The 11,630-nt window shown below is 43.5% G+C and overlaps 1 protein-coding gene across 1 annotated transcript; it reads right to left on the bottom strand.

Annotated features, from left to right (window-relative positions):
- Positions 1-3,176: 3,176 nt before the first annotated feature.
- Positions 3,177-7,541, bottom strand: LOC109466611 (fibrinogen-like protein 1). The gene is made up of 6 exons (XM_019764342.1): positions 7,265-7,541; positions 6,004-6,098; positions 5,226-5,513; positions 4,456-4,566; positions 3,675-3,740; positions 3,177-3,359 (listed from the first exon to the last, which is right to left on the bottom strand). The coding sequence occupies exons 1-6, from the start codon at positions 7,539-7,541 to the stop codon at positions 3,177-3,179; spliced, it is 1,020 nt and encodes a 339-aa protein (XP_019619901.1).
- Positions 7,542-11,630: the final 4,089 nt, after the last annotated feature.

The following is an 11,630-nucleotide window of genomic DNA, read 5'->3' as shown; positions in this document are numbered from 1 at the left end:
AATTATCTCTCTATTTCTCTTTCCGGTCGCCTCCCGAAGCCTGGTAGAGGCTAGGGGGATATCTTGTATTTCTTTTTCTGGTAGGAAATTTATAGCCCCTACAAGGCTTCGGAAAGGGACTGGAAAGGGTAGAAATTCGCTAAATAGAGAGATGACATGCCAAGGCTGTTATACCTGATGTAAAGATACAGATATAGATTCCCAATATGATCCAATATGAACGAAATATCCAAGATTTCAAAATCGTTATTATCCCAATAAACTGAAACGCATTTGCTTGGCATAATGTAATACCTTTCTAGTTCTGCTCAGTTCTTACAAGGTCATTGACATTGATTCGCTGATGACAATGGCTGCTGCAGCAGTAATGATTCTTACTGTGTATAATGTCCTTGGTCTTACTTAGTATTCATGCCCGGAGGCCCTGGTTCTTTTCACCAGACCATGCGTAGTGAAGGCAATTATGTCCTCTCGGTTCATTACACACACGACTGTAGCTGTGCATATCTTTAGTCATATATACATGTATGTCAGAATAAACCAACCTAGTTCTTTCAGCTGCATTATGGAATATTAGGACGATACAAAAATGGAATTTTCTAGTAGTTTCTTTACAAAGTGTTGAATCAAAATATTTCATTGCCATTGCATATAAGTGCCATTCAGAAAGTGGAGGTGCCAAAATGTGACGCCTTACGAGCGTGTGTAAAAGCTGAAAACACAGTTGTCATGTTAAAATTTAGTTCAATTTCTGGGGCAAAATGTTGCATATACCCCTTCGTATAACAACCACCACCCTCTAGAAGACATACTAAAAGGGCCCATACAAAGCGATTCAACCTACGTCTGTTACCTAAGTTCTGTTCTGGATTGCAAAATCAACCATGTAAGCCCAAGGGCATTGTATATTAGATCTGTACATAACAAGGCCTCATTTACTCACCTGGCATATAGTCACAACCAAGTGTCGCATATCCTCCATTTTTTCTCTCGAAAGATAACAGTCGTCATTGTAGTACCCCATGGCGGCAGGTAGCACGTAGAAATGGAGTAGACAGAGCGTTAGAAGCACCCCAAAAACTACGCGGCGTCGGCTCACACTGATATACCTCTTACCACAAAATGACATTTTATGGGGCAGTTTCCTTTCCAAAGACACACAACGGTTGGTCAGGGATAAAGTCGTTCAAAGTTTGTTTAACAAAACAACTGTGAGCCTCTCAAGATATGCTGTTTTCTGACTACCTGTATGAGCGAGCCAATGACATTCGTAACATGACCCGCCCGCCTCGCCTCACACAAAGACGCAAAGTTCATGTGAGTTCATTGGCCATTGGGGTCACGTAATAACGTTAATGAAAAAAAAGAGCTACAACAAAAAGTAACACGCACGTTTTAACTAGAACAAAGGTACTAGTACTCTCCAAGCAGAGGTTGTGGGGGAATGATCGTTACATTTTTATATATTCTCTGGCTAATGGATACTGCCTGGCCAATTTGATACTGTCTTTTTGCCACCGAGAGGGATCTGCTTGGAGATTAAGGTACTAGCATCTATCCGTAGTAAATACAGTATATCATTTTCATGTTGGAGCCTTTTTGGAGTAATTACGCTCTAACAAATCGCTTATGATGTTTCATGGTTGGCACTACGTTCTTTTCTAATTAAGTAGTGTCAAATGTTCCCACGTTAATAAGCGGGTCTAGTCTGTTGTCAAAGGACTCAAAGACAGAACCGACAACACATCCGGGATTCGAACTCGCGACCTCCGATCCCACAACACTCAGGTGCACGCTGCTACACACGACTTCTAAACCACATTCTACATGCAAGCAGGGATCAGTGGGGAATATGGTGACCTTTTTATCATATGCCCGGGTGTTGTCGCTCCCCCAACCAAGTAGCGACAGGTAAAAAGGGCGTATAATAAAAATGTCCCCACCAACCCTAGCTGAGGAGTAAAAAAAACATATTAATTAATTAACACATTCAAACCCCATTTACAACTGAGACGAAACAGCGCATCGCAATGAGAAGACACTTTATTTTCCATTTGTGATGACAACGTAGTGTAAGGAAATAGACTTCCTTCCTAACGACAGTCTACGTATAACTATGAGGCTGTGTGACACCATACTTTACCGCAAAACGTCCCATATACTTTGGTATTCTTGCGTGTGCGTACCTTTCCAAAAGAAACAATCATCTGCATCAAATCCAGGCCACTTTAAAAAAGGGGCTCGGTCACATGAGTCGTACCACGGTCGCACGACCGTCGTACGATCGCAAACGTTAAACTGATGGCATTCTTGGGACAATTGTACATGCGTCGTACATAATTCAGATGCCCTCTTAGTCTTACGGAAAATACTGGGTAGATCCTTATCGACAGTTTGTTCAGTATCCTCGGTGCCAGACATGACATCACAACCAACATGTTTTCATTCCTCCTCAGTATTTAACACTATCACCTGTCCTTTGAGATGTGTAACGTTATACATCTCAATAATAAGCAATTGTAGAGACGATTATTTATACGCGATGAAACCAGACTGTCGACACTTACCATCAAACGCGAGCAATTGTGCCTCAAATTTGCTGGATTGCTGACAGTGTCTAAACCGCGTGACAAGCTTCACTGGGTCAGTCTACTGAGGAAGACCAGAGTGACTGGTCGAAAGCTCTAGGTGAGAGAATTTTTGTGTTGGATCAAAAGTTTTAACTTTTAACATGTAACTACCAACACAGATGAACTTTCATGATAGTGTCTAAACTGATAGACCTTTACATCATTTTGTCCTCCGTTGGAAGGCAATAAAATATCCTGCTGTTTTTTGAGGGTCTGCATGGGGGGGGGGTAGTGATTACGAATTACACAAAATTTTCGCCGCCAATTACGAATTGCGTTAAAGTTTCAGAGCTGATTACGACTTTACGCTTTGCAGCTAATGTTCTTTTACGAATTACGTTGATTTTTGGGGAGGTTGCCTACGGATTACGATGACTAAAAAGGCCTGATTACGCCTCACAAAAAAGGGCATGCAGGCCCCCTTTTTTTTAATCATGCGATAATCAATGCGTGCGCTGATATTATCCATAAAAATCATTTGCTGTGGCCTAATCCTAGACGCTATGAGCTATTTAGTTAGCGACCGTGTTTTTTCTCTCGGACAGTTCAGAAGAGGGGGTAGAAGTGGGGGAAGACGGCCATCTCCACGGACTTGAGGGAGTACCAGTCGCGCTTCCACCACCACCAGAACACCCCGTCCGCCCGGGCCTCGTGCTCCCCCTGCCGGTGGTACAGTCCGTTCAGGTTGGAGTCCCCGCACTGTGTGTACCACCAGCCGCCCTTCATCTCCTGAAACAACCAAACGTAAATAGTTTTTTTATATTCCAACATTTCATGACCAAACATGGCAACGGCACACTCAAGTACAGTCCGTTCAGGTTGGAGTCCCCGCACTGTGTGTACCACCAGCCGCCCTTCATTTCCTGAAACAAAGACAAACAAACAAACAAACAAACGTAAATAGTTTGTAAGTCAATGAGTAAAGAGCATCTTTCTACACAACTAAGTATTTTATTCACAGTCTCCTGAAACAGCAAACAACCAAACGTAAATAGTTTGTTTTTTGATATTCCAACATTTCTTGACCAAACATGGCAACGGCACACTCAAGTACAGTCCGTTCAGGTTGGAGTCCCCGCACTGTGTGTACCACCACCCACCCTTCATCTCCTGAAACAAAGACAAACAACCAAACAAACAAACGTAAATAGTTGGTAAGTCAATGAGTAAAGAGCATCTTTCTACACAACTACATGTAAGTATTTTATTCACAGTCTCCTGAAACAGCAAACAACCAAACGTAAGTAGTTTTTTTTGGTTGATATTCCAACATGATCATGACCAAACATGGCAACGGGACACTCAAGTACAGTCCGTTCAGGTTGGAGTCCCCGCACTGTGTGTACCACCAGCCGCCCTTCATCTCCTAAAACAGCCAAACGTAAATAGTTTTTTTTTGAGTGATATTCCAACATTTCATGACCAAACATGGCAATTGAGTTATTGAGTTAAAACGCTCCTTTAGCTGCCCACCCGAGGGTGACAGCTATTCTTCCAGGAGAGAGTATACACATAAACGTAACAATACATCAACATGTACATATATACATCAACATACACAATATATACAAATATACATCAATATACACAATATATACAAATATACAATCTTAATTTACTGTTACATCAACTTATTTTATGCCGCCACCAACACAGAGTACAAATACAGGACAGGACAATACTCATTTTCACTTAAGTGAGGAAAGTCGTGTGAAGTGCCTTTCCCAAGGGCACAAGATTGGTGGCATGTCAGGACTCTTGGTTCAGAGTCGAGTACTCTACCGCTACGCCACACGACCCCACGACTATGTGACATTTGACCTACCTTGGGACAGTCGACCCAGCCCTGGTTCTCACTGCCCTTGTCCCTGGTGCTGAAGGCCGCGTCATGGTTAGCGTACATGGACTCTCCCGCACTGCCGCTGTACCCGCTCACCTGAGGCCGGTAAAGCAAAATAAAAGTGCCGAACACATCCAGCATAAGAATATAAAATATTGAACTAGAAAGGTAACATCTGAAAAGCAAATAGATAATGTTTACTTTCACATGGTCCAACAAACTACAGCTCTCTTACTCATTCATATGTATGGTGACCAGTCCCTCCAACTCTACATCTGTTCTGCAACTTGCTACATAATGTAACCCAACACCACAGGGTGTCTGATACATCACCAGTTACCATGGTGACAGTCGTCTGTCTAGGTCATTGACCTTATCTGTTTGGAACGAATCCGCGGAAGAAGAGGAAATAGAGCAAAAACAAAATGTTTCCCTTTGCGAAGGTAAACCCGATATCCAGTAGCCAGCATTTAGACATCATTATCATTTGTATGGAACATGCTTTCCATTAAAACTAGTACGGTTGTGGCGCCGTCACATACATCACAGCTCGTCCTACAATTCTGATGTCATTGCGGATTTTCAAGTAGGCTATGACAGAGTCATTCGTCGACAAGAATCAAAGACAGCTAGTTAAATTTTGTTGGACACATGTACGGCTTTCCCAAGAATGCTCTCATTTTGCGTCAGTGCGTACGACGATCGTAACCGGGCCTTACTGGAGTTTTGTCGTACCCTGGGATTCAGGTACCTACCCGCAGCCTGTATCCCTGCCATTCGTTGTCAATAGAGAAGTGATCGTACTCGGCGTACGCCTTGTTGCCCTCCCAATCGGACATCTCGATCCTCAGGGTGTAGTTCTTCTGCGCCGTGATGGCGTGAATCTTGTCGTTCCCGAGCCAGAACTCTCCGCCCAGGTCGCCGAAGCCGTTCTTGTAGTCGGTCCAGGGCCGGCTGAAGTTGACGCTCCCATCCTGTCGCCGCTGGATCACCGTCCAGCCTCTGCGGTGCCGAACGCGACAGTACACTGAGAAAGGCGCCACCTAGGCGGAAAAACATGCCGGGTTAGCGATGTGAGTGGAAACGCCTTAGCCTGGGATCCATTATATTCTAGGGAGTTTAGCCATCCAGTTTACAGTTTGCCGGCAAACTGTAAACTGGATGGCTAAACTCCCTCGGCGTGTTGTCTCTCTATTTGGCCAATTTCTACTATTTCCAGCCGCGCCCTCAAGCCTCAGGGTAGAGGCTACTTCGTAAGCTCTTCGCGCGAGGCCTGAATGAATTTGGATCAGAGGGTTGGGCGTACTGCGAAAACGCAACAATTCAAAGACGTGCTTCTTCTGCTCCTTTCATTGCAACCTACACCTAGAAGATTGTCCAGTACGCTGCGTAGGGCAAAAAAAAAAACGTTTTCTTCAATTTACTGACTGTGTGTTTCGATTACGTGGATTATCATCAATGTCTGATTTCAAAGACACTTGGTGTTCGGAGATAACACGTACATGCATATGTAGATAGGATTTCTCTTCTCACCTGGCCGGAGTGTGGCATGTCAGTCTGCTGCCCGTGCGGCCTGACTGTGTACACTCCGCTAGTCTGGTTCCCACCGGTATACACCTCCGCACAGTCTAAAGGGCAAGTCATGCAAGAAACCGGTTAGTTACTATCTTGAAACTTCATCTTTTTTTTTATTCCAACATTTCTAGTAGACATGGTGACGGCAAACTCAAGTTATATCAACTTATTTTATGCCGCCACCAACGCAGACAAATACGGAACATTGTATTCATTTTCACCTGAGTTAAGTGAGGAAAGTCGTGTAAAGTGCCTTTCCCAAGGGCACAAGATCGGTGGCATGTCAGGACTCGAACTCGGGACCTTTTGGTTCCGAGTCGAGCATTCTGCCGCTACGCCACACGACCCCACAACTTCATCTGTGCTGGTAGTTACATACCTGACAACGCTTTGCTAAAATTTTTAGAGCCGGATACGTATTACCCTGAATTCAGGTTTTACGATTAATTCCGGATAGCTACAACCCATTAGGCCATGTTGATTTGATTATATGGATGACATCCGCTCGCGCATGAATTTTCGGCCGTTTCCAAAAAAAAAAAGTTTTAAACCATACTGTAAATCGTACAAAACGGTTGCAAAATGAGCAAAAATATGCCATACGTTACAAAAAATAAAAAATATACCAATGTCGTAGAATGCCAAAATCAAACGAAAAAAGACGAAATTGTAAAGAAATGAACTTGAAGACTAGATTATTCACCAAACCATATTCTGTGCCATTTGTTAAACCTTCAAAACCACGTAGATTTCATAATGAAAACAACTTTTTTTTTTGCAAAACTTTTTTTTTATTCGCACGCGCGCATCAGTTTTGGGGTTCCCGGAGGATGTCATCCATATAATCAAATCAACATGGCCTTACCTAGAATCAAATCGGCGAATTACGCTCTACGTTAAATCAGAGCAGTCAGTCTTCGCTCTACGTTTTCCATTGTACAAAAAAGCGGGAAGTTGACCTCTCTATATTAGCTCAGTGACTAGAACACTTTGTATTAGCCTAGTACAGTACTCTTATATGTTCCTTATGTATGTATGTCTAAGTCAAGTAGTGCATCTTTTGTCTCCACTTTTCTATATACGTTTATGTGTCTGTTACATTTGTATATATTGACCTGTATCTAGCCCGTCGTGGCATGAATGTACAATAAAGGTATTTCAATTTCAATTAATACGGCCGATTATGCTCTACGATCTGTTTTGAGATGACCAAACCTACCCCTCGGCATGTCCTGGTACTGCACGTTTCCGTTCAGCCCGCTGTCTCTCACCAGCCTGCCGGGCAGCACGGCTTTCATCTGGTCCACCAACTTGGTGACGTACGTCTCAAACTTCTCCTGGTTGCGGTTGATTCGGTTGACGAGGATCTCCAGACTGGAGAGGCGCTGGAGAAGCCCGTCCGCCTGGAACTGCAGACCGTCGATGGCGGCCTGCTGGTCAGACAACTGCACTTCCATGTCTTCTCTCTGCTGGACCAACTCCTGTGTAACGGCCATGTCCCTTATCATGAAAATTCATCTGTGTTGGTAGTTATCATAGATCCACATCATCATAGTAAAACGCTGAACTTCATTCTAACACACAAATTATACAGAGATCAAATTTTCAGCGACCACTGTCGCCTTCAGGACAATTAATAAGGTGTGGGGTCGTGTGGCGTAGCGGCAGAGTGCGCGACTCGGAACTTTGAGTCCCGAGTTCGAGTCCTGACATGCCACCGATCTTGTGCCCTTGGGAAAGGCACTTTACACGGCTTTCCTCACTTAGCTCAGGTGTAAATGAGAATTGTCCTGTCATATATTTGTCCCCTGTGTTGGTGGCGGCATTAATATAAGTTGAAAAAACTTGAGTGTGTCGTCACCACGTCTGGTGATTACATGTTGGAATTTAAAAAAAAAAAAATTAATAAGGTGAATAAGTTCACGTGTTTGCAGAGTTGAGCTTTCCAACGATTGCTCTGTATTAAATTTAGTTCATGATCAAGGACTCAGGTACGTGTACACGTCGTAGTTGTATACGTAGCTCTCTGTAGATCTGTATATTGTACAGCTTGTAGTATCCCATCTGTAAGATACCAAACACCTCAACTTTTACAACTGTTACGGTGGGGTCGGCGTAACGGCAGAGCATTCGGCTCAGAACCAAGAGGTCCCGAGTTTGAATCCTGCCCTTGGGAAAGGCACTTTATACGACTTTCCTCTCTTAGCTCATGTGAAAATGAGTATGCCAGAATAATCATTATCATGACCCAAAAAAACAAACCTGCAACATCGGGCTCCCCAGGATGCTGTTCTGCATGACTTTGAGTTGTCCCTCCAGGCGAGACAGCCGTCTGGACAAGATGCCGCGTTGCAGTGCTGCCACCTGGAGGTCGTTAGCGGTACTGTCATCCGGACGCCGTTCGTCAGATGCAGGTGCAGAGGGTGGGCCTTGCACTTGACTTGTCGTTGTCCTATAAGGGAATGACAAAAATAATCTTGCAACTACATGTCAGTAGTGAGTGACCTGTACTTGTGTTTCGCGCTCCAAAATATGGTATAGTGCTACTGTACAACAATCAGGTCCAGGTTTAGGTCCGGACCTGGACCTGATCCTCTGAACCTGATATCCGGAGCTGAATTTTCTATACAGGTACCCACCCCTATACATGTGTACAAATTCAATTGAAGTTCTGAGAAATATGCGACGAACACTGATGCCACGGGACATCGCCAATTACTGCTTGAATTGTAGACTTAGCACAATAAAAAGCCTCTTTTTACCCCTAAGATGGGGCTAAAACTCCCCGCGTCAATTTTCACGGTTTACCCAAGAACCACAAAATTCTGTGACTTTCCCAAAAATTTACCTAGCGACAATTTCATTTTAAGTGTGTTAAGTTGATAATTTCTTGATGCCATGGCAACGGGGTTCTGACAGGCATTTTTTGCAAATTCAGTAACTTCGGTTGAACAATAAACATTTCTGTTAATAATGTAGCTTTTGTCAATAAAAATTCATTCATGATATTTTCAAGACGCCATATGGTCAAAATCCAAGATGGCGGACCATATCTTTAGATCAGGTGTATACCAGGTTATAAAATTCCACCATTACTATATTCGTTTTCTTAAACATTCATGTGGACGTCTTAGCAGACTATTCTATCCTACACACTTTTGTTCAAGTTTTATTGTATATTACCGAGTTTTACCGAGGACAAAAGCATTTTACGACGTCTTGCTAAACGTTCAAGGTCAAATATCAATTGAAAGAGCGTATTCCATACCATATTAACTTCGGTCACAACATTTATAACAGCATCATACTCAAAACTAAGAGGTTTCAAAAAAATTCTTATATTCTCAAATCATACGTGAGTATATGTGGAGTATTGCCCTACAGTACCATACCTGTTATTGAGAGTGGATTCAGTGGGAGCCCTTCCCTCTGAGGTAACAACAGGGGGGCTGTACCTCGGCGGAACCGCCCCTTGATCCTGTGCTCCTACGGATGCACACAACACCACCACCACTGCCGCAACGTACAACTCCATCCTGCATGAACCACTCTGTAGTACAGACTATAGATGAAGAGAAACCTTGGAAAACCTGGCCGCTCCATCTGGGCTCCAGACAGACCACATAGACAGTAAACACACAGCTACTCCTTCTCATATCCGCGTTTTGGAGACCTACAAATACCACCTCTTTCGGGACGGGTTCGAGTTCAACAAGCGGATCTTTCATCATCCGTTCCCGGCATCTGAGAGGCGCTAGCCTCTACCAGACTTCGGCATTAGCCTCGACCAGGCTTCGGGAAGCGGCAGGAAGAGTTAGCCTGGTTATCAAACTTATCATAGCTCCTGAGTCCTACATCCTCTCTATTTGCGGAGAGGATGTAGGACTCGGGAGATACAATAGGTTTGGTAACCATGCAGGCTATGAAAGAGTAGAAATCGGAAGTGGCAAACTGTTCTCATTGCACAGACCAGCTTCCCTGGGCCTGGCATATCATATGTAGACAATTTCTACTCTTTCCAGCCTCTTCCCGAAGCCTGGTAGAGGCTAGCTAGATAGGCATGGCCTCTCCATAGGGTGATACCTACCAGTCGAGTCCAGTACGGCTGTGTGCTGACGTCAATTTGCCGTGTACATACACTTCACAGTAGCTGGTAAAGTATTTAGAGTACGCTTCACTGTATGTGTATATATTCATCATTCACTCACGATTCGAGACAAAAAGGTTGGAAGGTGTTTTAACACCGCATGCTTGTAACATCTACGAGGACGTATCTACGACTAACTTGGAAAGTTGAAACGGTCATATTTCTTCTTGTTCCCCGCCCCAAAAGCAGCGTGTAGCCTACACACTATCTACCTGCCCTGGCCCCTTGGTACAGTCTGGCCAGATCTTACTTGCTTCAAGAATTTGGCAGGATGATACTTGCTATTAAACACACGTGAACTAGTTCTGTTGATGCAAGAGTTCTTCCTTCAAGGTGGTCTAGTGGTAAGGGTTGTTGACTCAGAATCCAAAAGTTCTGGTTTCGAATCCCTGGTAGACCCTAGTCTAGATCTCTACGCATCTATGGAGGCAAACTGCAGCTACATTCTTTTTAGGCCGATTTCTATTTATTCAGCGGATAACGAGTTAGGTGGAAACTAGGCAGGCCGCGTTGTTGTGCCTTAGGAAAAGTACCTATTTTATCACTTGACTCCGAAGTTTCCCCGAAGTTACTGTAACTGGTTCCGACGCGCTCGAGCATCAGAATTATAATTTTTAGTAGAAACATAAATTTTGAGTAGAAACATAATTTTGAGCAGAAACAATCGGTTGACTGATGAGAAAATTTTACATCGTAAGCCCGTTACGTGGATAAAGGTTAGACATCCATGCAGAAATACACTAGAAAATTGATACTTAAACAACTGGATAAGACTTTCAGAATTTATCCAGTTCCTTGTGAACAATCCCGTTACTTCCCATTATCTATACTTTATTCCCTAAGATGCGGGAAAGTGAAATATTTTGGTTATACGTCTCAAGTTTCCCAGGTAGACTCAGGGTTCTCACTGAACGTACATGTAGGAGCCCCCTAGGCTGTGATTTTGCCCCTTACATGTGTATTTCATTTTAGGGAGAATCTTAAACAAATCAAATATTTGACTTAAGAATGAAGCTATAACCAGGGAATTTGTCCTAAAATGGACAGGAAATAGTGTCTCAGAAGTTTTTTTTTGGGGGGGGGGGAGGTACCAGACCCTTAGTTACTGTTGTCATGTCTTTGGGAGTCAATGGACGGCTTACGCCGCAGAAAGTTGTTCTGTACCTGACCCCTACACTGAAAAAAATTCTAGTGAGAACCCTGAGACTAATCATGGGCCTTTGACAAAGTGGTACTTCTTTTCTTCAATCTGCCAGTTGGTAAGCAGGCCGTAAATAGGCCTCCGCTCAGTTTCTTTTATCCTAGACATTGTATTTTTAGATCTATGTATTTTGTGTTGTCAATGTTGTCTATGGGCTCTGCCTGAATCAAACAAGAAATAAGTAAATTTTCGTACAAGCAAACACAGACGGACACAATCAGACAACAAGAGTCAAGG

This window comes from Branchiostoma belcheri, unplaced genomic scaffold (assembly GCF_001625305.1).
Source record: "Branchiostoma belcheri isolate BF01 breed outbred unplaced genomic scaffold, Haploidv18h27 scaffold17, whole genome shotgun sequence".
Taxonomy (NCBI): domain Eukaryota; kingdom Metazoa; phylum Chordata; class Leptocardii; order Amphioxiformes; family Branchiostomatidae; genus Branchiostoma; species Branchiostoma belcheri.
This window is presented reverse-complemented; position numbering and strand designations above follow the sequence as displayed.

Coding starts and splice junctions, on each gene's coding strand:
- LOC109466611 (XM_019764342.1), bottom strand. CDS start 7,541: ATGGCCGTTACACAGGAGTTGGTCCAGCAGAGAGAAGACATGGAAGTG. Junction 5,514..6,003: donor ACATGCCACACTCCGGCCAG/GTGAGAAGAGAA, acceptor TTTTCCGCCTAG/GTGGCGCCTTTCTCAGTGTA. Junction 3,741..4,455: donor GCTGGGTCGACTGTCCCAAG/GTAGGTCAAATG, acceptor TCTTTGTTTCAG/GAGATGAAGGGTGGGTGGTG.